This window comes from Leiobunum rupestre, chromosome 7 (genome assembly GCF_980474605.1).
Source record: "Leiobunum rupestre chromosome 7, qqLeiRupe1.1.hap1, whole genome shotgun sequence".
Lineage (NCBI taxonomy): Eukaryota > Metazoa > Arthropoda > Arachnida > Opiliones > Sclerosomatidae > Leiobunum > Leiobunum rupestre.
Genome location: NC_143390.1, coordinates 41,896,975 through 41,924,663, shown reverse-complemented (window position 1 = coordinate 41,924,663; position 27,689 = coordinate 41,896,975). Strand labels below are relative to the sequence as shown.

Genomic DNA, 27,689 nt, shown 5'->3' with positions numbered 1-27,689 from the left:
TGTTTTTTGAAAATTAAAATTTAAACCGCTAGGTGCTATAAGAAAATTGTCATGGACAAAATTGTAGAGCGTCACCGAAAACGTACAAATAGCGTTGGCGCAAAAAAATAGACGTCTTTTTCACTGACAAAGTACGACAATTTTCTTATAGCACCTAGCGATTAAAATTTTAATTTTCAAAAAACATGAAAATATTTTTCGATTTAGATGCAATTTTGGTAGAAAGTGTCCCCTGGCACGTAAATTGTACAGTACAAATTTCAACTTTCTAGAAAACATAGTTTTTGAAAAAAATCACTTTTTCGAGACACAAAAACACCCTGTATACAAAGGCTATTAACGTAAAAAATTTACTTATGACCTGGGTTAAGAAATGTTTATTATACGCGAATTGAGTTTAGTTGTAGTAGTTTAAAAATTATTTTTTATTTGAACTAGAGTTCATTTTTAAGTGAAAATACAATTTCAAGTCTTTTAAAATTTTCACATTAACAAATTTTCGTCGTCGTCAAACTGTTAACGTTTCCCCCAAACATTCATTTACCGCTACAATATTATTACTATTGTTATACGTCAAATGAATTTAGTTTTTATAGATTAAACAATATTTGGTTGCGTTTGAACTAGAGTTTATTTGTGTTTGACAAGGCAAATGATCCATTTACAATTTTCACGCGTACATATTTTCGTCAGCGTATTGCGAGCATTTGTGATTACATTCCTCGTAGGAAGCAAAGTTATTAGCGTTACCCCGACATCTATAAAATCGGGAAAAGAAATGTTTGAGAAGAAGATCGAATAATTACATTCAATTGTTTAAGAAAATGGAATGTGTAAGTAATTGGGTTGTGGGATTAAAATGCAATGAGGTGTAAGTAATTGGGTTGTTGAATTAAAATGCAATGAGGTGTAAGTAATTGGGTTGTGGGATTAAAATGCAATGAGGTGTAAGCAATTGGGTTGAGGAAGGAAGACCAAAGGGGAGTAAGTAATCGGGTTGATGAGGATTGAGGAAGGAAGACAAAAGGGGAGTAAGTAATGGGGTTGAGGAGGGTTGAGGAAGGAAGACAAAAGGAGGGTAAGTAATTGGGTTGAGAAAGGAAGACTAAAGGAAAGTAAGTAATTGGGTTGAGGAGGGTTGAGGAAGGAAGACAAAAGGGTAGTAAGTAATGCGGTTGAGGAGGGTTGAGGAAGGAAGACAAAAGGAGGGTAAGTAATTGGGTTGAGAAAGGAAGACTAAAGGAAAGTAAGTAATTGGCTTGAGGAGGGTGAGGAAGGAAGACAAAAGGGTAGTAAGTAATTGGGTTGAGGAGGGTTGAGGAAGGAAGACAAAAGGAGGGTAAGTAATTGGGTTGAGGAAGGAAGACTAAAGAAAAGTAAGTAATTGGGTTGTTGAGGAGGGTTGAGGAAGGAAGACAAAAGGAGGGTAAGTAATTGGGTTGAGGAAGGAAGACAAAAGGAGGGTAAGTAATTGGGTTGAGGAAGGATGACAAAAGGAGGGAAAGTAATTGGGTTGAGGAAGGAAGACAAAAGGAGTGTCAGTAATTGGGTTGAGGAAGGAAGACAAAAGGAGGGTAAGTAATTGGGTTGAGGAAGGATGACAAAAGGAGGGAAAGTAATTGGGTTGAGGAAGGAAGGCAAAAAGAAGGGTCAGTAATTGGCTTGAGGAAGAAAGGTGCAATGAGCTGTAAATATTTGGATTGAGCAAGCAAAATACAATGGGGTGTAAATAAATATTTTGAGAAGGAAATTTTTGATCTATGGAAATAATTCCCAGGGTTGTATATTACTGTTTAAATATTAATAATATTAAAATATGTTTTGTTTGCGTTACACACCCTCCATAGTAGAAGACCTTGCACTCTCCGAAATCCTTATCGAAATAGTATCGCTTGATGGATGACCGACATCTTCCCTTTATAACTGGTAGGCTGCATTCCTCGAGCGTTTCGGCTTGTAGCTGGCCAAGAACTGCCACAATATTTTTCATTATTATTGGCTTTACTGATAAATGGCGAGTTAAAGGGGAACGGTCAAGCTTTTCCAAATATGGCCTTATTTCCGTATCAAAAGATAAACAAGACGTTCAATATACTAACAGGCATCTTTTTTGTCTTGAATAAATAGCTTTTGGCCCCAAAAGTTGAAACGCATAATAACGCCAGGTGTTTGGGTTTGAATTTTCGCCGCCATCTTTGGGGCTACCGCCAGCGCCCCTAACCCCGTATGAGCGATTTGCGAACTATCCTAACTTTTAAAATCGCGCAATTTAGGCTTAGGTCTCTTCTAACTGGAACGCGCCGCGCGTGCAAAACATATTTTTCGCGTCTTCAGCAGCGCGCGCTTTTACGTTGTTTTTCTGTCTCAGCGACTTCTCACCAGGTGTCGCGGTGGACGCGCGCTTTTCGATTTCCCGAAATTTCTTTATTTTATTAAAAATTAACCACTCAATATTTTTTGATGCGGTTTTCGAAATAAATTTTAGTTTTTAATGGGCTATAGGGCTATCTAACTGGTTAAAGCTTGACCGTTCCCCTTTAATCAGATATTCAAATTTAAAACGTACCTGTTAAGATCACGAGGCTGAACAGTAGAATTGTAGAAGACGTCATGTTCTCGTGACTGAGTTGTCGACGCGCGGTTTTAAACGAGATCTCCAAATGACGAAAGTTGAATATCGTCGTTTACTTAAACGGCTTTAAATACGTTCACTAACAGGATTTCCGGCAGGCATGATCTACAAACGCGAAAAGGGAATGCATTTTGAAACTTATATATATTTTACTACGAAGGAAACGGTATATTGTAAAAGGCCGCTTAAGAATAATTAAATCGGTTATGACGAAAACATCGCGTGCGTCGACAACACCCTTTTCATCGTAACTTTTCAATTAATTTAAGGGAGAGTACGGGAAATTGTCATTTTCCCTTTAAATATGAATGTTAACCGCGTAGTTTTACATTTCATTGGAATTTTGTGATGACGAAGAGTCAAGCAACTACACTTGATTGGAACTATACTTTAATATACAGGAGTACCATATATAATTTCTAGAATTAAAACGCAATATTTTGGTTGACTAATTCAATTGACCTACGGCTGGTATAATTAGTTACCCCACCTATGGCTATCAATAAACTTTTTGACATACTATTGAGATTTTTAATCTCAATAACCAGCCGAGTAATGAAATGACTCGAAGCCATAAATAAAATATGAGAAGTATTTTATTTATAAAAACAACATTTATGGAAGATAATTATGGACTCATGATATCAACTTCGTTCTTGAATCTGCGAGTACCTCCAAAATTACAATGGCATTTGATTGAAATGTTTTGCTTTATATTCAAGCGTTATTAATAATAATAATTAATCACTAAGGCTAATACCCAAGGCACCACCTTAGACCCAAGTCATCTAGTGACTTATAATGCCTTAAACAGGTGGCCGGGTTACATAACTCTATCTAATTTCAACTGTAAACACAATAAAAAATAATGTTATCGGTGGATATGACAAATAATATTGCGCATATCTGTAAATTCAATTCAACCAGAAGTGTATAAAACATCTCTTAGAGATAAAGTTATTCGCCAGCCCCCAGAAATTTAAAAAAAAAATGTTTATGATGAAAAATAATGCTGGGTGAAATACGTCAACGGTATATTATGGTTTGTAAATAAGTAAATATCTCTACGGGGCACAATTAGTTCATTTTACATAGGTGGAGGTAGATTTTCATTCGTGGTTCTGTGTCCGCGAATCTGCCTCTAGTCCGTGCCGTATTAACGCAGGGCAGGGCCCCTAGGCTTCGAGCCGCATTGGGCCCCTCGTTAACCCTCTCCCTTGTGACGCGTAGGGACCTGCTTGACCGGTGCTCTTGGTGGGCCCTTGGATTCAGGCTTATTCAGCCTAGTCAGCCTTGTGGATAATTCGGCACTGCCTTGAGACTGCGAATATATATGTTTCATTGTTATAGCCTTGATTAATACTTCTCTCTTAAGAGATATACAATATATACTTCTGATATAAGTTCCCCGTTTGTTTCGTTTCCGTTTGTGCCCACGAATTTCCGTTCACGCTCCGACTATCAAGGATGGTTCTGGTTCCGGAGGAAAACAACGCAAGAGTAAACTCCGAAAAACAAAATATTACCCCAAATGGAAGTTCGAAATTGATGCTTGTCTATAATGTAAACCAACCCCAAGAATTGATTATATTTCCGATTTCTAGGAAAGTTTTTATTTACATCTGATAAAATTCGTACATATCCGTGTTTATAATCTCTTAAAATCATTTCAACTCTATAGGAAATATTAAAATTAATCTTAATCTTATTTGACTAATTGGCAGTTATCTACATTCAACAGATTTATCGCTAATTACTTCATTAAAAATTTTCTTATGTAGAATTACTATTTTATGGTTTTACAAGTATCCGCGATTTCATTAAAAAATATGTTATCTAAATCGTATTTCTTAATTGTTTCATTCTTTTCAATATGCACCTCAATGTTGAATTCCAATTTTCACTTTTCCCTAGTACGTTATAGTTGGTTTTATAAACAAATTATGTATATTAATTGAAATTGGTTTTCTTTATTTATACTATCTTAAGACTATCCGAGGGCATTATTTTCGAATTTTTCCCCGTTCGTTTTATAGAACCGGCAAATTTGATTTTGTTTTTAGTAAATCCGTTTCAGTAAACTTAGTAAGACCCTAATAAAGAATAACTACATTATTTATAAGAATTTATTTAAATATTTGGATCTACATCGAACGTGTTAATTTTCGTATTGATTTCGTATTTCAGATCCAAGGAGAATTGATGTTGAGCCTAACCTCTGGTGGCCGATCTGTTGATTTCGCAACTGCTTTGACAGACCTCTAATGTATTGAACCTGTATCGATTAATTTTAAAGATTTAATTTAGTTACCGTGACCGCTGTTGGTCATTTAAAATATCGATTGTTTAATTACCGGTTGGCGTTTCCTCCACAGCCGCTGAATTTGAAAGGAAAACGGAGGTTGAAATTAGAGAGCAATATATTATTTTTATTCATCAAATCCTCAAATAATAACTATTCAACCAATCTTTGTAATATAGCAATAAGAAACTTAAAGGAATTATTGCTATAAAATGTCTCAATTCAGAGGTACATTGTATAACACTTTCCCCTCGCAGAGGAGCCGGGTTCGATCTCAGCTTGTGGCAATGGGTCATAACTCGGAACAACTCATTCCGCGTTGAGTTTGCAAGTTTTCTCACCACTGGTTCAAGGGGTTTCCCCTTCCACAAAAACTTGTTGAGGTTAACGGTAATAGTGTGTGTAGGGAGCTGTTGGCTCGCGTGGCACGAAGGGCTTGCCACCACCCTCCTACGCATTGTAACACGGCCACCTGAATCAATGGCTTGAAAAGTCGCTTGATGACTTTGGTCTATGGTGGTGCCAAGGGTATTAGCCTAGCTGATTATTAATTATTCTTTGTTATACTACGACTAGCTCTGGCCAAATGTTTAAGTTATTAATTTCCTTCAATGGTAGCTTTATGCGTTTATCCTTTTTACCAAATTAATTTTACTAATTTATGTTAGAATACTTTTAATTGATTAGCGATTATTATTACTGGTTCCATGGATAGTAGATTTTAGAGGATCGGTAAAAAGCCTGGTTTTTAGCCCCGTAAACCAATCACAATAAGGGAGTCGTCCAAGGTTATTTGAAAAAAACAAGTATCGCTAAGAGTGGACGATACTGTTCGAAAAAAGAAAAAAGATAAACACGAAGTACATTTTTACGCCAAAAGGTATTTTTTTTCACGTTTTTATAGTTTAAATGTGATATACTAAATATCAGTTGATATTTTTTATTGAATTAAAAAACCAAAATTAAAAATTACTAAAATAAAAAGCTCAAAAAATTACGTAACAATATCAACCGCATTAGATTGCCATTTTGAAATTTTAAGATCACTTGGTACAAACGACCTTGCAAGACTCCCTCGGAGTCTCTCGAGCTGATTGATACGCGGGGAGAAATAAAATGCACTGTGAAAGGGTATCGAAAACCGGTCCTCTTAATTTACTGTCCATGCTGGTTCATAGGTTTTTTTTCAATTTTCTATAAACAGTTTTATGTTTGAAGGAAAATTGGAAATACTTAGAATACCTGTAGTCGAAGGGTTTGCACATTTGAACGGTGGCATCGTAGTAAAACTTTCTTTCGCGGCCCGAACAAGTCCCTTTCTTCTTGTTTTGGATGCAAGCGGCGTTGCTAGGACTCGCTCCAGCCTCCCATGTTCCTGCCATCATTAATGTATACATTATTATAAACCATCCAAGAGAACAGTTACTATAAAATAAATGTTTCGGACATATAACTATAACATTTTTACCCAAATTTATCTGAAATTTCAAGCTCTAATTTAAGCTCTGATATTTATTGATCAGGTTCTAACACGAGGAATATTTAACATTGGCTTGAAAGGAAAATTAAAGATTTAGCACAACCAAATCAATTGGCCTTGCTCTGGTTTGTTTTTGCCTTATTATGAACTTGGCATAGTTTACTGATTACTATATGCTCATTTTTTGGGTGAGATTTATGAACTTGACATAGTTTACTGATTACTAAATGCTCCTCTTTTGGATTAGATTTATAAACTTAATAAACGCGATGAAATTGAACTTACCGAACAAAAGAATCGTAAGTACGAGGACATAAACTAACAGCTTCATCTTTTCACGTACACCGATGGTGAGAAACACCAAATATGTAAATACAAAACCTAATCATCAACTACCCCGAAGTTCATCTCTGCTCGGGAAATCGTCTCTTAATCAGTTAATAAGCTTTCCCCATCTACAATGCGCATATCCACCGAAAATATAGACGAGGAATTGAAACTATTTTGGGGATTTAACAGCTACTTCTTTACGTTGAGAACTTTTGATTACTAATATCAGAAGCCAATAATTTATGTCTTAGCAGATGAGTATCCAACAAGGTATCCTAGGCCACCAAACATGTTCCTTTCAATGGGCTCGAGTTTCCCGCGAAAACGCTGATGAATACACTTCGTCTAACGATGTAAAATGTAAAAAAATTGGTCTGTAGGGATATTTAATTTTTTCTTGAGAACGCATAAAGGTACATGTTTCAAGCCAATAACTTTCGCAGGATAGAGAGAAGGATACTTATCTTGTAAGAAATATTATATACTTCTGATAATACATAAATAAACTAAGATTATGCTTTACCATATCGGAAGTTGGTAACTCTAAACATATCGCTATAGATCCTAAACTGAGTTTCCATTTCTTATTTGAATTTTCTTTGCAATACATCACCCTTATCCCGTCCTTCGTGTAAAACGATACGTAATTTAATACATAAATTCAAGGATAAATAGAAATGTTTTCTTATCTGTTTAATTATATCCAAGTATACAAAAAGAAAAGGTTTTAATTAATATTAATATGAACTCATTTGATAATAAGAATATTCGTTTTAACTAGTGACGCATTTCTTTTCGCAGGCCTCAATTGTTTCAAAGTTATTGCCGCTCAGAGCTCCACAGCCGCCGTAATGAAATTCTTTACATTTGTTCTCCAAATTGTCGTAGTAATACGTGATAAAATCAGCGTGGCAAAGACCCGCATCCGGTTCAAGTTCGCAGACGTTGACGTCCTCTTTTTTCGTCTTGGGTGACGTTTGGGGCGCGCCAACAGACACACTGTCCGTAGCTAATGCTGTTGTGAAAAAATAAATTCAAAATTAATCTTAGAAACTACGTATTGCCGATAAATTAAAGGCCTAGGTTCACCCCCTTACTCGAAAAAGGGATCAAACATATTTTTGGCTTCCCCCTCGTAAGCCCTCCATTGATAGTGACCCGACCTCTCCATGAGCCACGGTCACACTAGAGCTTGAAACCCAGTTTTGGTCGGTTTGAATTCCAGTTTTGACCACCGACGATAACTCTTGGTTCACAGTGCGAAATCGCTTCACCCCGGCTCGCTTATAGCCAAGGCTAACGTCATTTCAACTAAAGATCAGAATTTTGAAAATACTAAAGTGTATCCCAAAACAATTAGTCAATCATGTTTACTATACATACAGTATTATTATTTGACCTTATTTAGAATTTTATTCCCATTAGTTTTGAAAATACGAGCAATTCTAAGCGAACCGTCTTGGACGAGTTGCTTCCCGAACCAACACGAAGCGATTTCTAACGCTGGTTTTGAAAACTATTTATCTAAAACGAAGCGATTTTAGGGGTAAGTGTGAACCTGGCTCATGAATGTGAAAGGATTAAGTCTGGCATTGTAAGCGCTGTCAAAATTAGACGATAGCATAAATTGTTTTGGTTTTAGCTAACTTGTTAAAATGTTCCCGGAAATCCTTCATAGCACTGCAAACTTCTATAACGCACTTCAGCCATCGTTGTTTTCCGTGGTAAAAACAGAAGGGCTGCTTCACTAAGCCTAAGTTAAAAACGTGTTCTAGTCTAAGTCTTTCATTTTTATACAATTTTCTAATCAAAGATTTAACATCACTATCACAATAACAATACTAATGCCCGAGTCGTCGTTAAATTAAGCTTAACAAATTAATCTTTTTTCTATTAAAAAGTATAAAAATTTAAAAACATAACTTACCACAAAATTTTAAGTAAGACTTTTTTTAAATGTTTAACTTTTAAAGATTTATTTAATGAAGCTAGAAGTCGCTGTTCGACGCTAATCTTTAAAGCAATTTTATAGCCACGTGACTATTTTTACAGGTTTCTACCGTTTCATGGCGCTCAAATGTTTCCCCGAAAGAAATTATACCCAGTATACCGTAAAGTTTATGCTATCGCTTATTACAATGTCCTGGCATGGAGCTTCTACTTAATTAGAAGCTCCATGATCCTGGAGAACGGTGAAGTCCGAATTACGAGGTGACCATCGCTATCAATTGGGGGATAGCGTTCTCGAAGGGAAAAGCAAAATGAGGTTTGAACCCTTTTTCGATACTGGGGGATGAATTTATCTGAAACTAGGCCTTTAAAGTTTTGGAGCTGGCAGCTTCAGCCAATTACGTAATTCAAATGTCTTCATCAGTCACATTTTATTCCGTGAAATTAGAAACAGTCGAATAAAAATATTGTCGTACGAGGAACCTTGTTAAAATGTGATTTCTGTGATTGTTTAGAAATTAAGGCCAATTTCGGCAGAGGTTTTTGAAAATTCGGCAAACCAACGGAACTCTCAACTTGGCGGGAATTTTGAAAATAAAATTGCTGTTGCGGCTCCAAATCAGATCCCATAAAATTATTACATTAGACAAAAATTTGAAGGATACATATTTTTATAGTTCCAATATAGCTACGTAGATGGCGACTTTGCTGTATCTTCGTTGCATACTATACTTTAGCAGCGCGGGAAAGAAAACAAAACTAAACGAAATATTTTTATTGGTCCATTGAATCGTGGAGAAAACGTAAGGAGTAGTCTTGTAAAACACAACGGGAGAATGGGGCGGACAAAATGGGGGTAAGCGCAGGATCATTTTTCGGCGTGAGTCAGCATGATGATGACAAAATAGTGAATTTGGGGCTTTGACGTCATCACGCTGCTTCACGTGCGAAAGAAGACCAGGTGTCGGCCCCCTTTTTTGGCAGCCCTCTTTCGCTCAAATTAATCTCCAGCCCGACTAAACAGTTTTGTATTTAAGAGCTCTGATAAATAAATTTTGATTTGTTTCTAATTTATATAATTTTTGTCTTAAATACCAAATTTGGATTGTAGTTAATTTATATCAATTTAGCTTAAAATATTAAATATGGAATGTGCAAAATTTATGTTATTTGGTTCAAAATATTAAATTTGGAGCGTGCCTAATATATTTATAAATTTCTTACAAACATTAACTATGGATTGCGCCTAATTTATATAAATTTTGTTGTAGTATATTAAATTTGGATTGCTCCTTATTTATATAATTTTTGTCTTAAATACCAAATTTGGATTGTAGTTAATTTATATCAATTTAGTTTAAAATATAAGATATGGAATGTGCCAAATTTATGTTACTTTGTTCAAAATATAAAATATAGAATGTGCCAAATTTCTTATTTTTTTCCAAATATTAAATTTGGATCGTGCCTATTATATTTCTAAATTTTTTATAAATATTAAATTTGGATTGCGCCTAATTTTTATAAATTTTATTCTAGTATATTAAATTTGGTTTGCGCCTAATTTTTATAAATTATGTTCTACATGTAGTATATTAAATTTGGTTTGCGCCTAATTTTTATATATTTTGTTCTAGTATATTAAATTTTGATTGCGCCTAATTTTTATATATTTTGTTCTAGTATATTAAATTTTGATTGCGCCTAATTTATAAAAATTTTGTTCGAAATGTTAAATTTGGATTGTGCCTAATTTATATAAATTTTGTTCGAAGTGTTAAATTTGGATTGTGCCTAATTTATATAAATTTTGTTCGAAATGTTAAATTTGGATTGTGTCTAATTTATATAAATTTTGTTCGAAATGTTAAATTTGGATTGTGCCTAATTTATATAAATTTGGTTCGAAATGATAAATTTGGATTGTGCCTAATTTATATAAATTTTGTTCGAATTTTAAAATTTGGATTGGGCCTAATTTATATAAATTTTGTTCGAAATTTAAAATTTGGATTGTGCCTAATTTATATAAATTTTGTTTAAAATATAGATATTTCATCCACTTACATCCAGCGGTACTCGTAATGTTATTAGATAGGTTAAGTCTTGGAGGTTAAGTCACCCCTCGAAAATGTGTATGGAAAAATTGTAGAACTGTAGATGTATAGTGCCATCTGTTATCAGTTTCTATCAGTTTTGAAGGTGCGTGGTAAATTATTTTTTATTTAAAATATTAAATATTTTAAGAATTTTTAAGATTATTTTATTAATATTCTGTTAAGATTTAAAAAAATTACGAATTTTTATGAATAATTATAATTAAAACGCACCTTAAAAGTTTACATTAACGATCGAATGATGGCGCCGTCAAATTTGTCCGCTCTCGTAAAGTAGCGAATATTTTTACGTTGGCGTTACGAGTCCTATTGTACGCGAGTGGTCTGAAATTAGACCCTTCTCATACATCATTTACAAAATATACGTAATCATTTATTAGTCAGCCTCGTCTTGTGAAAATATCGAAATGAACTCACCAGCGAGGAAGCAAAGGGTGAAAACTAATGGCAGCATGATTCAGCTACGATTGGATCGTTCCTACTTCCTTCGAGATGCAACGGAAATGCTATTAAAGCATCCGATTCGGAGACATATAAAGGGTTCGGATACCTTGATAATTAACGTAGTCTTAAGCAGGTGCGGCCTGTCAAAACCCAGATTTCTTTTAGTAAACGAGGAAATCACATACCCTCATCGAAACACCCTCATTGTCTAGCGGACAAACACAACAAAGCTCGCTCTTAAATTGATTTTTACCCGCCCCTTTCGAAAACACCCTTCCCACATTACAACAAAAACAGGCTGAATAAAATTAAAGTCATAAGTAACATAATATAAATAAGTTGAACACTGAATGATTTTGGTCCATTGCGGAATGATTTCATAATTCTGCCAGGATAGTATAATATTAAAAAGAACTAACTTTTTGGGCTTACAATAGTAAATACTATGTTCATATTCAATAATTCATTTATATTTTTCGAGTTAAAAGCGTCAAAGTTTCCAAAAAAACCTTGGTTTATTCATTTAGGGGGGCTCCGACATTTGGGTAAAACCTAGTAAACGCCAAATTTGAAAATAGGAAGTTCGTAGAAAATTTAAGATAAATGCGAAATCAAGATCCACTGTAAAAATTGCAGTCCTAATAAAATTCGTTGTTGAGATATGGTTATGTAAGTAGTACTTACTTGATATAAGTTCTAGCATAAGTGGCATAATTACCCTAAGTATGCCAATAAGAGCCTTTCCCATAGAAATTCATCAATGAGAGCTTGTTCTACACGGACCAAAGAAACGTAGGACTCGCGAATTCCGATCTAGCACCCAATGTGGTCTTTGTAATGTTCCCGCCAATTGCGTCCCCGAATTAAGTGACGTCATTTCCGTTAAACAAGGTATCATTGTAAAATTTATCTTACTGGTAATTATGCCACTTATGGTTCTAGTAATGATCGCATTTAAAAATTAAATTATCTGATATTAAAAAAATGGCGTTTACTTGGTTTTTTCATGGGACTTCGCACTCCTAAAGACTAGTTATGGCTCCCGGAGACGTTTCAGTCATTAGTCACGTAATGATTAAAGGGTCATTGCAAGACTATCATTACAAAAAATTGACGAAGGGAGAATAGCAAGTGTTATACTTACGGAAATTGCTTTACTTATGCCGATTCATGTTTATTTTAAATGACACTTTGAGAGAAACTCACGCTGAAAATTTGTTGTCAGTTTATCTTTGTTCCTTCAAATATTTGGAGGCACATGTGTTATGAAAACGAATAACGCGATGAAATGTGGGAAGACTTTTTATGTTTAAAGGGACGATGACAATAAAGTGAGCTCTGACAACTCAATAGGGGGAAACAACCTGGGTTCCCATTTATTATATCTAAAAAATTATAAACAATTTATAAAAAAACAATTTATTTCTGTATTAGGGCAATGACATTTAAGGTATTTTTGGCAATTTTAACCTCGTACATACGCAATATGTAATGTATTTTAAATATTGTATTAAAAAAAGAAATTAAATTTTACTCTCTACACCGTCGCGATTACAAATGTTTTATGATCATTTTGAAATATCGCGCAAAATTTAATGTCGTTGATTGGGCATTGGGAACATTGGGTGCGTGTTCAAGAAATTGAACATTTTCGAAGGCGGGATCATTTCGGAGTTGGCGCAGGATTTGAGACACTCGGTTTCGGTATCGAAGTTGTTCCTGTTACCTATGGCGCGCCATCCAGGAGAAAAATTAAAAAATTAAAACCACAATGGTATTGCCATTTTTGTGAAGAAAAAAAAATATATAATTATATATTTTTTAAATTTCTTAACAAAAATAATTTTTCAAAGCCATTCGGGTAAAAATTATAAAATTAAATATATTTTTCAAAAATAAATTTTGAAAAAGACCAACCTTCGCAGCCACCATGTTTGAATTTTTCACACTCTTTCGTGTCAGGGTTGTAAAAATATTTCATGAATTTTCCTTTGCAACTGCCTGCCATCGGTGGCAGGAAGCACTGTTCGAATCCAACTCGTGGCATATAGGTTTTAACGATGGCTAAGTAAAATAAACTCTTTAAATTTATTACGTTTAACATGAGTTATTAAAAAAATAAACACGTGCAATTAAACTTTAAACTTTTAATTTGTAATAAATATTTATTAATAATTTAGTTTTTTCTTTTAGCAACCAAATAATGAAACCACACACGACGTGTTACACCCCCACAGTTTATTCTTAAAGAGGAACAGTCAAGCTTTAACCAAGATAGCCCTATAGCCTGCTAAAATCAAAAATGTATTTAGAGGTTAATTTTTAATAAAATAAAGAAATTCGGGAAATCGGTGAGACATTGCTTGATTAAAATTGAAAACCAATATAAAAGCGCGCTGCTGAAGACGCGAAAGATTTGGTTTATTTTTATTTTGCACGCCCGGCGCGTTCCAGTTAAACGAGACCTAAGCCTAAATTGCGCGATTTCCAAAGTTAGGTCGTGCTGGCGATACATCTTAAGATGGCTACGAAAATTCAAACCGAAATACTTGGCGTTATTTTGCGTTTCAACTTTTTGGGCCAAAAACTATTTTTTAAAGACAAAATAAGGTACGTGTACGCATATTGAACGTCTTGTTCGTCTTTTGATATGCAAATAAGGCCATATTTTGAAAAGCTTGGCCGTTCCCCTTTAAAAACATTTTGGGCTATCAGCAGAAGCGTGTGAAGGTCCATGTCCAGAGCGAATTATATTAGAAATATTTATGTTTATAGATATTATCAAAAGTGACAAAGTTCCTAAAGTGTGCAAGTTCCCATACTTTTCAATGCTTTAGATTTACTGAATGCGGCTACTGAGATGGCCGTTTTGTATTAAACGTAGATAGATGGCGGTAGAGTTTCCGTCGAGTCGCCATAAATCAATACGCTTGCTAGCCTCCTCCAGTTCTTCTTTAGTTCTAAAATACCTCACCAGGTGGCATTATTTCTCCTTTTTTTTACTTCTTTCCCTTCCCTCTCCATTTCTCAATTGCTTCGCTCTTAACATTCATTAAAAAAGGTTCGATTGACACTTTTGGTAATTATGTCACTTTTGATATTATATACTTCTGCTGATATGAAATTTACGTACTTTATTACGAGTTATCCAAACGCGTTCTAATGTATGCGCTTAATCTCATTACAAACTAATAACTTACGCTCTTCGGGTTTGCAGTTCTTGTGACAGTCTTTCAACGAATTGAACCTGTTGTCGTTGCCCAAACATCCTAATTGAAAGACAATGAAAACAAAACTGATTTAAAAAATTAGCGCCATGGGGACATTAATTTGGGAGATTTAATTATTTCACCAATTCTATAGACTTAAATATACCCTTCTCATTGCCTTATTTACACGTCCTAATAATTAGAGCTAATAAGACTGGTTTTAAATATGGCAAAAACGCTTCGCAGGTAGCCGCCAACTTTATAAATTTTCGTTAGGCCTTCCCTGCGTGTTTGCCCTAGTAAAAACTATCCTTTAAGCAATGGTAACGCGAGGATATTTTTAGGTATGGGCTAACACCTTTATATTATATTTATTTTCCATGCTACTCAAAAATTAAATAGGAAAATTCCTTTCCGGAGCTAATTCAATTTTCATTGTGGGCACCAAAGCGAAATGAAACTTAGGCTATAGCAGGGTTGTAGAATTGAATTTTTTATTTGGGGAAATATTTCTGAACCAAGGATGGCGCTAGTGACGCTAAGTAGCCCTTACAGATATTTTGTGGGCTTTACCTCATTACACGAGTAATTAAGGAAAGGAAACACTACCAAGTTTTCGTGTCGATCTATGTCGGCTCTTTATTATCTCTAAATTAATTAATTGTCGCTTTTTTATGAACTCATTAAAAATTTAATTTTTGAAAATTACAAACCATCTAAGTCAACCTAAACTAATTAAGAGCCAACAGCGGCGTAGCCAGATATTCGCCAAGGGGGGGGGGATTCTTAGTATGTGAACGTTAAGAGGGGTCGAGAAGGGGGTGGAAATTTAGTACAGTCAATAGGTAGGACCAAAGGGGGGTTCTGGACGCGTAAACCCCCCCTTGTCTACGCCACTGAGAGCCAAAAGACAAAATTACGGTCAGTTATATTCCTTTTCAATTCCAGTGCAAATTTTGTATTTCAGTTGAAATAAATATTTAAGAAATTAAAATTTAACGTTTGCTAATCATAAATATTAAACAAATAAATTTCTTTAAAATTCGCACGTGTAAAAACGAAACAGAAATTAAAGCGAACGCAGTTAGCTTGTAAAATTTAAATTTCCCGCTATCTCCTAAAAATTAAGCTGCACCTCAGTACTTCTATGTATTGGGGGGCTACACAGTGTCGGGCGTGCCATATATTTAGCTAAACTCTTCTATCTGGTAGAATTGCTAAGTGATCGAACCATCACTCTACAACCCTGGCTATAGCTATAGCCAGCGTAGCCTACCCTAGCGCCCTCCCTAAAATATAAGTGTTTGTGTAATGGTAATTCGAGACGTTGTCTAACCTCCGTAGATGAAGCTGTCGCAAGTTCCACTCAGAGTATTGAAGAAGTACTTGACGAAGTGTCCTTTACATACTCCGGAATCGGGCGGCATTTTGCAATCGTTGCTCGGCGGGGGTATGGTGGCAATGATGGGTACAACGTCCTTCACTTCCTCCGTGACTGGTACTGGTACTGGTGGAATCATGGTCGCGGAGGACATCATGGTCGTCGGTTCTGAGAACAGAAAAACTTCCATTATACGCTTTCAAGGCCACCATTCTTTTCTAAGGGTGTACGAATTCACACTGGTTTACAATATCACACGTTATATTTTTACCGGGTCGCATGTATTGGAACGGTAACATTAACCAGGCGAGGTATGGTGACCTAATGGGAGAAGTCGGTGGCGGTTTCTTACGTCGGGAGCAAGCTTCGAGACACTGTTCTTCCGTGAAGAATCGATTCTTGTTCCTGGTTTCGCAGCCACCGTAGACGAAAGTTAGACATCTGCCCTCGGAAACGTTGTAGTAATACATGGTCAAGCGCGCTTTGCAAATACCCGTCTCTGGTTCAAGGTCACAGTCGTGGGTCACGTATTTATCCTCTATTTAAAGACACGGGTGTTAGGGAAGAGCGTAATTTATATTAAAATTTTTAATTTTACTTACCGGCAATGGCCAAAGCCACTAAGGCGGCTATGCTAGCCAACAGAAAGATGTACGAAATTTTCATGTTAGCCTGGTTTTAGATCTGCAAACAGCGTCGACTTATCGGTTAATGATGTCCGTAGCACTCTGTTTATGTATTTGTTGATTACAGCTCGATGTAATTACCGTTTCCCCATTGTATTATTATACGGAAATGATCACGTAGGTATGTTAAACGACGGTTGTAACTCCGTAACGTATACTTGACGGCTTTCGTGAGGCTTTGTCGCCGTACGCAAACAAAACTCTTATGGAAATAGCTTAAGTATACGTGATGGAATTACGTTGGGCCTATATAATATTCTGGGGGAAACGATGATTTACCAATTTTTAAGGGCCTCTAACGCTGGTAAACAAAGCGATAATGGTATTTTCTTAAACTCATAGTCACGCGGCACTTAACAGCCGTAAAAACTAATTGAATGTTCCACTTACCTATTATATTCCGTCAGCCTACACGCTGCCCCAAAACAAATTAGGCTTAAGAAATGACCAAAATTTGCGCAGTCTAAACCAGAGATACGCTTCGTATTAAATTTCTCATAAAAATGTCTAGATTCGTAATTTCCAGATTATGGTACGCCGTTTGACCTTTGACTGGCGGATTATCTTAAAAATATCTCGAGCTAAACATTGGGTTTGGAACCCCTTTGTTTATTCGTCTTTGTTTGAGATACAGTTCGATTTATCTGTTTTTTTGTCATTTTAGAGGGTCTTTTTGCAAACAAATGGGTTTTTACATTTTAAATAAAAAAAATAGATAGTTTTCTCATCGGGTTCAGGCTTACTAGGGAATATTTGAAACCACGGAAATTTGAAATTTTTATCGCTGTTATCTTTGGTCTATCAAGCGAATAAAATCGTTATGAATTCAATTAATTAATATTGAAAAGCGCAAAGAAATGTAAATAACTTTTTTGTCTCGTCTTTTTTTTATCTTCTGTGATTAATTACTAAAGGATAATAAGTTTTTCATGTTGACAAAAAAATTCCCAAAGTACAATAGGCTGATTTCGTCTGTGAGTAGGGGGAGGAAATTGGCGCGGATTTTGAGTCTTCTCTTATGACTGCTGCTAGATTTTATATGAGTACAGATTTCAGTGTCGAATCAAACCTTTGCTTTATTGATTTTGCCCAATTTATACTTTTTTGTCGGCGGCGGCGTTGAACCAAAATTTAACGGTCGCGGAGGCATGGTGCGGCGTTTATATGAAATTTCGTTTTCATTGTAGGACGTTTTTGCAATCCCGTTTCTAGGTCCTGATCCAATCGGGCGACTACGAAGCCACAGACGTGATAAATAAATAATTGAAATTTTGTTAAAGCTTCAAAGAGACTGATATCAATAGAAAATCTGGTAGCCCTGTTAAAAAATATTATAAACCGTCAGCGGCGCGCCGTTCAAAATCATTCGGCGACAAACAATCGGCGTCGGCGGCGCGCCGGCGAGTACAATTTACACTAACGAGTTTCAGATTCGCCCTAAAATGACCTTGAAGTTTTTTATACGTGAAAACAAGTGTCAGGTTAAGCGGATTGGGTAGCCTGCTGTGGGGCGGCGGGCCTCCGTATGAAGGCATGGCGGTCCTGTTTCCTGGCCTTTTGGGGTCCCACCGGGATCTCCGGTGCCAGCTGTGCCGGGTTACTTAGGCTGCTGTGTGCCCGTCGTTCCCCTTTAGGAGCTCTCTCCAAAGGGTTTGACTCCTTAGCTCCGTAGGTAGGGTGTCGGCTGGAGTTGCTCTTTCAGCCGCTTATTTCGTTGACTCTCCGTTTGCAACGTCAATCCCGGAAGTGAAAAAAGTCGTACAGTAGCGTATGCGCATTCAACGGTCCAACCGTTTTCTGTTACTGAACGCGGTCTTACTCCGTAGTGCGACGTCACGTGACCGTTGAGTAACGGAAAACCCTGCTCAACGGACGGGCGACATGACGTCAAAACCGGAAGTCAAAGACCCCGTTCAGTAAAAAACCGTTGAGCTTTTTAGAGTTACTGAACGCAACCATGACCTTAGGCTTCTACTACATGTTCCGCTCATTTATCGTTAACATTAAACGGTGAAGCTTCATTAATTGTTTAGTAGATGGCGATAGTTGTCTTAATTTTTTAAAGGCTCAATTTTAAAGATGAGCACCCATACATCTACAAAGAATAAATGGTTTGTCCTAGCTATCTTAACACTTGTTTCACACCAAAATGTGGTTGCCACCATTTTGAACAAACCATGATCTCTGATTTTGTGGTTCTTTGTTATTGTTATTGTAAACATGTATTTTCTTTTCACCTAGTTACAGCTAGAACAAGACGTACGACGCTCAGAATACACACAATCTTTCTAATGTGTTAAGTTTGTTTGAGCTATTCACAGCAACCTGCTACGCCGGTATCACAACCAATATATATCCACGGCCACACATAATTGTATTTACACTTATTTGTTACTTCTAGTCATACTTTGAAAGCATCGATCAGTGTCACTCTTATTTTTTACTTCTGATCACACTTATTGGTTACTACTAGTCAGCCGTTGGGTGTCACACTTTTTTTTTCTGGTTATACAACAAAGACTAGTTCGATCAGTTTCATACTTATTTGTTACTTCTAATCACACTTATTTGTTACGTTGAGTGTCACACTTATTACTTCTGGTCATACGCCGAAGACTACGTCCATACTGTCATACTTAATTGTTACTTCTGGTCATACGTTGAAAGCGCGGCTACCTCTGAACGGCCTTGAAAAACGCTAGAGGGAAACGGGCGCGTAGACCTCTATAAACACGCGGATTTACAATGTTGGAAATTGCGGGGGTCCGTATACGCTGCCCAAAAAACCTTACTTAGAATTAAATTTAAGGAACGTATTTGCAATTCTAGGTTATATGTAAACCACAGCTATTAAAAATATAACTTTCATGAAAATTGGACTTAAATTAAAAAATTGTATGTAGATTTTTAGGTGAATATATAAAACCACGAAAATTGGGGTCCCGTAAATTACCCTGAAAAGTATACTTAAATTTAATAGTTACTGATATAACCGAAGTTGTAGGACCGCTGAATCCTAACCTATCCAATAATATTTTTTTTAACGTTATCGGACCAAATTTAAAAAAAAATATCTACCACAGAAAGCGAAACCACCGAAAATAGTAAATTGGACAAATGCCCAACTTCTAGGGCTCCGATTTGAAAACTTTATGAAAGGCTACTAATGGTGATGTATCTACATTCGAACGAGATATCATGGACTCTTCTAGCCCTAACCGTTGAAGAGATATGCTCAACACGGCGGCATAGGCAACGGCAACGGCATCGGCTACACTGTACGTGAGACTAATACACACAAATCCTTAGGATTGTGTGTAAAAACGCAATTTTATTGTTTTCAAAATCGGCTGCCAAAAGGTCGGAAATCTGTGGGGTTTTTTATGAAAACGAAATACATGTTGTCAGAATTTATAGCCCGGTGTACCGGTAAGAAAAGAACCACACCACCGGAGGCCTATCATCAGAATGCCCTACGCCAGCGTCCACAAGCCCGGACAGGTGACAAAACCAGCATGGGTAGCAGAACCCCACTACTGATGGTCGCACCCTCGACGCAAGCCGCTCAACCCAGCAGAAGGTGCAACAATGGGACGACCAGCCCGCCACTTCGCACACAGTAGTGGGATAGAGAACGGATGCTCTAGCAACTCCGGCCGACACCCCACCTACAAAGGCAGGGAGCCAAGCCCTTTGGAGAGAGCTCCTAAAGGGGAACGGCGGGCACACAGCAGCCCGCATAACCCGGCACAGCTGGCACCGGAGATCCCGGTGGGAGCCCAAAAGGCCGGGAGATGGGTCCGCCGTGCCCTCATACGGAGGCCCGCAGCCCCACAGCAGGCTACTCAATCCGCCGAGGCGGCCAGTTTGCCCGGCCCCTCTCCATTAGCCTGGGCCGAAGCCCAGTATCCAGCCCACACCTGACCGAAGTCGGAGGTCGGAGATAGGACCCTTTGGACGGAGCAAAGAAAACGAAATACAGCTTAGATTAGATATTTTTGTCGTTTGAATTATTTGATTGTTTTTGCTAAGATTTTTTCCTTAATATGTTAAATTTGATTCGACGCGACGTGTTTAGTTTAAAATCCCAAACTTATTAAATTTAGAGATAATTTTTAAGTTGTGGTTGTATGCAGAATGTTGATATTCAAATCTTCTTACTCAGTAATGTATAACAGTGACCATGAAATGGACTGAAAACCTAAGATTTCCCATGTAAATAAATTTGTAAGTATCAAAAATAAATTGAATGAATATAAAGTATGTATCTGTAGAGTAAGACGTTCGATGGTGGAACAACGAAATTCAAGTTTTTTCAGCTAGAAGCGCGGTTGATTCACTTTTAGGGATAAAGGTCTGTAGGAGTATTCGTACGGCTTTACAAAGAATTAGAGCCTTCCTTCTAGCTTTATGGAATATGATTCCTCCAAAGAAGATTCTGCCAATAACTCTAGAATGAAAACCTCTATCGTAATATACCAGAGTGCAAATTTGGCAGAGTGTGAAATGGGTATTTGAAATTAAGTCATTGCCCTCCTTTTTCAAAACACTTCATATTGATATTAATATAGGGCTAAGATTCTTCTCTTATCGTCAAGCGTTAACGAAAGAAACTTATCACTAGCCCTTTTCAAAATTATATTAACTAACGGAAACTAATTTCCTATAAGTTGTAGAATGATGATTTTATTGAAATGGCTATATTTGTTATATTTATAAAACAGACATGGTTTGTGGTATCTAAGCACTGACAAATCTAAAGGTCCAACTAAACTGCTCGTAATTGATTCGTTGATGAAGATAATACGACACTAGCATTAAAGATGCTCAAACACTTGATAAAATTACAACAGGCTTTATTACAACATATTAATTGTTAAAAATAAGTTTAAATAAACTGCGTATAGTTAAGAAAATTGAAAATTATTTACATTGCATAGAGAACCAGAGCTTATCGAACAATGACTACTTTATCAAACCACTTTGCACCTAACCTCGGTCAAAGTTACAAAAAATAAACAAATAAATCTAAGTAATTTACATCTACAAATGATTATTTTCCGAAAATTGTATATTAGATTTTTAAAAAATAAACAAATAATTATTTACCGAAGATTTTGTACTAGATTTTTAAAAATAAACAAATGAATATTTACCGTAGATTTTATACTAGATTTTTAAAAAATAAACAAATGATTATTTACCGAAAGTTTTATACTAGATTTTAAAAAAAATATACAAATGATTATTTAATTTACCGAAAATTTCATACTAGATTTTAAAAAAATAAACAAATGATTATTTAATTTACCGAAAATTTCATACTAGATTTAAAAAAAATAAACAAATGATTATTTACCGAAGATTTTATACTACGTTTTTTTTAAGATATACTTCAAGGTTTTATATGTATTTATTGTATGCTAGTTTTTTAGTGAAACGTTATCTGATTTAAAACGCTTAGACGAGACATCTTGCGGAACATTCGCGCATGGATTTAAAGTTATTGGCATTTGCACCACATCCTCCATAAGTGAATTCCTTACAATTTCCAAGTTCGGAGTCGAAATAAATCCTGGGAATAGCTGCTCTACACAAACCAGTTTTCTTAGGCAACCGACAATTTCTGATGTTCCAAGCTATGCCAAAGATTATTCCATTTAATTATTATTATTTATAATTACTGAATTAATTAACTAGCGTAGCGAAACTAGTTAATTAATTGAACCATATTCGTAGAATTCAAATCTATCAGCAGATACGAGAGAAGTGTAGATTTAGGACGCAAAAATAATACCTTCGTAAGATCGAATATACCGCCAAACTGCGGAAGTATACACCGCATCACGGTGTATTACTCCGCCTATCGATGTAAAATGTAAAAATTTAACACCGTAAGGATATTTATAAATTATATTTTCCTATGAAATAGTTTTCAAGAATATTTTTAATAACTAGTTAATTTAATTTAGTCTGGACTACAATTTTAGGGTGAAGGATACTACTTTCGTAACATATATAGGTTATACTTTTTATTTTACGTATATATACCCGCCGTAAATAGATAAATAATTTACCTTCAGCTGATGACATAGCGATCACTGAGAGCAATGTAAATACCAGTAGGCAAGAAACCATTTCAAAAACTAACGCGTAAAAATTTATATTCACAATTAAATTTAATATAAATTTCGTTGAAATTGAACCGTTCAAATACGAGGAATGTTTTTAAAATTATACGGATCAATGTTACCTATAGCGTAAATAATAAACGTATTCGCTTTTTCCAAATGCAGTTGTACGATGACGATTCGTGGGTCGATGCGTACGGAAATTTAACTTTGCCACAAAATACAATATGATAAGGATGAAGTATTGAAGTGTCAACGTTCTGTTTCGTGGCTTTCCATTTATCAGCGCACCTGGAAAATTTACTGCCACGAAGCTACGCGTATATAATAATTAACAATTAACAATATTTGGAATTTTAAATATTTATTAATAAAAAATCACAACATAATGAAATTGTTGAAATTAAGTTTATTACGTAGTGAAACAATGATCCTAGCAATCCTTTACCATGATTTAAGCGAATTTTACACTCGACGAAAAATCTATAATAATCGCTGAACAGAATGTTTCATAGTCTACTTCTCGAATGTGCGCCGGCTATTCCTACCCGGAATAGTTACGTCGATTACTAATAGATGGCGCTAGGGATCTCGTACTCCAGACTTGTAACTCTCCTATCCTACGACAATACCAATAGAGAAGTCGTGTTGTAAGATATCTTCAACGCGTCACATTATGCCAAAGGGGGAATGGAACGTGACATAAAATGGATCGACACCTAAAACAGTTGACCCTCTCTCTTGGAATTCAAGTTCTATAGATCGATTTACAATTTATAAAGGGCAAAGACGACTTTAAAGGGGTAAAATTCATCCGAGGTAACGTGGTGATGGCGTTATTTGTTAGTCGATGGCCCTCTGATAGCAACATGACGTCATAATTTGGATTTTCAACGATTGGTTGAAAGTTTTCAGTTTAAGTAGAGAACGGTTTTGTCGAGATTTAAAATACAAAATTCTATTCCCTGATTGGATAATTTAAAATCGTATTATAGTGCCATCTATGGCTGAGAGTTTTAACTACTGTTAAAATTAATTTTTAATTTAAGTTACAAAATTATATATTTTTAATAAGAATTTAAAGTACTATAAGTAATTAATTGGTGACTTTTTAATAAAGTTTATTTTTCATAAACTTTATAGTGTCGCCATCTACCTCAAACATTATTAAATAGGAAGGTACTTCGGGTGGATTTCGCCCCTTTTTGAATATTTCCCTGTAGGCAATATGTGAATGCGTCAATTCAATCTTGTGTCTACCCCCTTTTTTGTGAGCCAACATTATTCCATGATAAAATACGCGAAAAAGTAGATTAGTCCATAATTAAAAGGGATAATATAGCTAAATCCTAAACAAATTTGAAGAAATTAAAAAAACTTACTAATAACTCGTACCAATAGGTCTTCGAGCAAAAAACGCGAAACTCGGATCAAATAGATCCTCAAGTAATAATCTAAATTAAAAATAAATTCCAACGGTAGACCGGTTTCGTTCTATTTGGAACTCATCAGTACCGTGCGGGAAATCTGGCTGGCGACTGTCAAATCTAAGGAGAAACTAAGCCTAAACATTAAAAATTTCAAAACGCGTTGCATATAGCAACGGAAAGCCGAAAAGGGGGGAGTGTGGTTTAGAATAGTATATATGATAAGTTAAGTTAGAAGAAACCACCTATATGAAACGCGTTTTGAAATTTTTAATGTTTAGGCTTAGTTTCTCCTTTAGATTTGACAGTCGCCAGCCAGATTTCCCGCACGGTACTGATGAGTTAAAAATAGAACGAAACCGGTCTACCGTTGGAATTTCTGGCTATTTTATTTATTTTTAATTTAGATTATTACTCGAAGATCTATTTGATCCGAGTTTCGCGTTTTTTGCTCGAAGACCTATTGGTACGAGTTATTAGTAAGTTTTTTTAATTTCTTCAAATTTGTTTAGGATTTAGCTATATTATTCCTTTTAATTATGGACTAATCTACTTTTTCGCGTATTTTATCATCCTTCTCACAGTCCATAGGTGGTTTCTTCTAACTTAACATTATTCCATGGTCATCACGGTTAAAAATGTTTAACAACGCGACTCCGTACATTTTCTCCTTAAGTTAACGACCTCACCCGTGTATAATCGATTCAACGGAGATCGGCGCGAATTTTAAACTTTCTATCGACTCCATGGGTGCGTTTAGTTTGTCATACTGTTAAAAATCAAAACAAAAGCGCGTGTTTCTGTTAGGCCTTGGCTCTAAAGCAAAATTTTAAATGAGTAGATACTAAAATAACTGTTAGATATTAAAAATCAATGACAAATAATGACGAAATATTACTTACCATTCTCCATTCTTTCGTAATCCCACTGTTTCAGACGTAAAATATAATATCTATCGGATTCGGGATCGTAGACTATCACATAATTATCAGGAGCCCGCCATTTTGATTTCTGCCGGCATGGTACCTCAAAACTATTAATACTATTGGGCTGAGAATGCTCAAAAACCAAGGATTCTATTTCCGGTCAGAAGAAATGTCTAGTTTCTCAGAATGAAAAATTTCAGAGCTTCTGAGCTAGAATTCTGAGAAACTAGACGCACCCCATAACGCGTTCCAACTTTGGCAGAATTTTTTTAGCTTAACCGTTAATATTTTTACCTCTCCGAGGGAACATAGTTTTACAATCACCATTTCCGTTTGTTTGTGTGTGTCTGTTGTTCGCAGTACCGGGGCAAAGTGTAATTAAAACCACGTTCGCAGTTTCTCGAATTTTGGAAAAGGGTTTATTGTTTTTAAAACTCCTGAATTCAAATTCGTGTTACCACGTGTGTGGGTCTTGTGTTTGTACGGGTTTTCTACTGCCCAACGGCAATTTATTCTATAGTAAAATTACGTCAATTTATTCTGTAAGATTTTTATTATTAATGGATAAAATTAAAATTAATTGAATCAGTTTAAAATACGGTTGTTGACAGGAACCGAACCCGAGTCTTTTTTAGCAGGCGGATATTTTAATCCGTAAGCTATTGACTGTTAAAACTCTACAAGTTTTAGGAGTTAAATGTAATTTAATTTTAATTGAGTTTCAATTTAATGTGTAGCAGTTTACTTGTATTTCTTAATATAGACATTTTGGCCCAAAAGGCAATAGTCGTAAAAATGAAATGTTGGTGAAAGAGGTACGATCGTGGAGTGGTGTTGTCCCAAATGCCCTCAAAGTAAAAAATAAGTGTCACAATTATATTTCCGCCTGAAAGTCGACATGACATTCCTTAGGTTAACTATACGCGAATTTATCTCTAGACATTTTTCAAGGCCGTTCTAATATGACCCAAAGTAACAAATAAGTGTCACAATTATATTTCCGCCTGAAAGTCGACATGACATTCCTTAGGTTAACTATACGCGAATTTATCTCTAGACATTTTTCAAGGCCGTTCTAATATGACCCAAAGTAACAAATAAGTGTCACAATTATATTTCCGCCTGAAAGTCGACATGACATTCCTTAGGTTAACTATACGCGAATTTATCTCTAGACATTTTTCAAGGCCGTTCTAATATGACCCAAAGTAACAAATAAGTGTCACAATTATATTTCCGCCTGAAAGTCGACATGGCATTTCTTAGGTTAACTATACGCGAATTTATCTCTAGACATTTTTCAAGGCCGTTCTAATATGACCCAAAGTAACAAATAAGTGTCACAATTATATTTCCGCCTGAAAGTCGACATGACATTCCTTAGTTTAACTATACGCGAATTTATCTCTAGACATTTTTCAAGGCCGTTCTAATATGACCCAAAGTAAAAAATAAGTGTCACAATTATATTTCCGCCTGAAAGTCGACGTGACATTTCTTAGTTTAACTATACGCGAATTTATCTCTAGACATTTTTCAAGGCCGTTCTAATATGACCCAAAGTAACAAATAAGTGTCACAATTATATTTCCGCCTGAAAGTCGGCGTGACATTCCTTAGGTTAACTATACGCGAATTTATCTCTAGACATTTTTCAAGGCCGTTCTAATATGACCCAAAGTAACAAATAAGTGTCACAATTATATTTCCGCCTGAAAGTCGACATGACATTCCTTAGTTTAACTATACGCGAATTTATCTCTAGACATTTTTCAAGGCCGTTCTAATATGACCCAAAGTAACAAATAAGTGTCACAATTATATTTCCGCCTGAAAGTCGACATGACATTTCTTAGGTTAACTATACGCGAATTTATCTCTAGACATTTTTCAAGGCCGTTCTAATATGACCCAAAGTAACAAATAAGTGTCACAATTATATTTCCGCCTGAAAGTCGACATGACATTCCTTAGTTTAACTATACGCGAATTTATCTCTAGACATTTTTCAAGGCCGTTCTAATATGACCCAAAGTAAAAAATAAGTGTCACAATTATATTTCCGCCTGAAAGTCGACGTGACATTTCTTAGTTTAACTATACGCGAATTTATCTCTAGACATTTTTCAAGGCCGTTCTAATATGACCCAAAGTAACAAATAAGTGTCACAATTATATTTCCGCCTGAAAGTCGACATGACATTCCTTAGGTTAACTATACGCGAATTTATCTCTAGACATTTTTCAAGGCCGTTCTAATATGACCCAAAGTAACAAATAAGTGTCACAATTATATTTCCGCCTGAAAGTCGACATGACATTCCTTAGTTTAACTATACGCGAATTTATCTCTAGACATTTTTCAAGGCCGTTCTAATATGACCCAAAGTAAAAAATAAGTGTCACAATTATATTTCCGCCTGAAAGTCGACGTGACATTTCTTAGTTTAACTATACGCGAATTTATCTCTAGACATTTTTCAAGGCCGTTCTAATATGACCCAAAGTAACAAATAAGTGTCACAATTATAATTCCGCCTGAAAGTCGACATGACATTCCTTAGGTTAACTATACGCGAATTTATCTCTAGACATTTTTCAAGGCCGTTCTAATATGACCCAAAGTAACAAATAAGTGTCACAATTATATTTCCGCCTGAAAGTCGACATGACA

General features: G+C 35.7%; 4 protein-coding genes across 6 annotated transcripts; all 4 read right to left on the bottom strand.

Moving 5' to 3' along the window:
* Positions 1-577: 577 nt before the first annotated feature.
* LOC149936343 (kappaPI-actitoxin-Avd3b-like) lies at positions 578-2,704 on the bottom strand. Its single transcript, XM_090181501.1, has 3 exons — positions 2,567-2,704; positions 1,839-1,971; positions 578-758 (listed from the first exon to the last, which is right to left on the bottom strand). The coding sequence occupies exons 1-3, from the start codon at positions 2,610-2,612 to the stop codon at positions 671-673; spliced, it is 267 nt and encodes an 88-aa protein (XP_090037627.1). The 5' UTR covers positions 2,613-2,704; the 3' UTR covers positions 578-670.
* A 2,040-nt stretch (positions 2,705-4,744) lies between these two features.
* On the bottom strand, positions 4,745-6,809 carry LOC149936342 (PI-stichotoxin-Hcr2g-like). Its single transcript, XM_090153889.1, has 4 exons — positions 6,700-6,809; positions 6,177-6,309; positions 4,987-5,010; positions 4,745-4,907 (listed from the first exon to the last, which is right to left on the bottom strand). The coding sequence occupies exons 1-4, from the start codon at positions 6,743-6,745 to the stop codon at positions 4,844-4,846; spliced, it is 267 nt and encodes an 88-aa protein (XP_090010015.1). The 5' UTR covers positions 6,746-6,809; the 3' UTR covers positions 4,745-4,843.
* A 613-nt stretch (positions 6,810-7,422) lies between these two features.
* Positions 7,423-11,369, bottom strand: LOC149936341 (kappaPI-actitoxin-Avd3a-like). The gene is made up of 2 exons (XM_090154812.1): positions 11,229-11,369; positions 7,423-7,759 (listed from the first exon to the last, which is right to left on the bottom strand). The coding sequence occupies exons 1-2, from the start codon at positions 11,263-11,265 to the stop codon at positions 7,518-7,520; spliced, it is 279 nt and encodes a 92-aa protein (XP_090010938.1). The 5' UTR covers positions 11,266-11,369; the 3' UTR covers positions 7,423-7,517.
* A 1,289-nt stretch (positions 11,370-12,658) lies between these two features.
* LOC149936340 (carboxypeptidase inhibitor SmCI-like) lies at positions 12,659-17,092 on the bottom strand. Of its 3 annotated transcripts, none has more exons than XM_090154808.1 (7): positions 16,922-17,092; positions 16,448-16,529; positions 16,117-16,383; positions 15,801-16,028; positions 14,456-14,524; positions 13,173-13,319; positions 12,659-12,981 (listed from the first exon to the last, which is right to left on the bottom strand). In XM_090154808.1, exons 2-7 carry the CDS (start codon positions 16,509-16,511, stop codon positions 12,848-12,850), a joined length of 909 nt encoding a protein of 302 aa, XP_090010934.1. In that variant the 5' UTR covers positions 16,512-16,529; positions 16,922-17,092; the 3' UTR covers positions 12,659-12,847. The 3 variants fall into 3 exon arrangements, with proteins under 3 accessions (XP_090010934.1, XP_090010935.1, XP_090010936.1); XM_090154809.1 differs by having other exon boundaries at positions 15,801-16,013; XM_090154810.1 differs by having other exon boundaries at positions 15,801-16,013; positions 16,198-16,383.
* Positions 17,093-27,689: the final 10,597 nt, after the last annotated feature.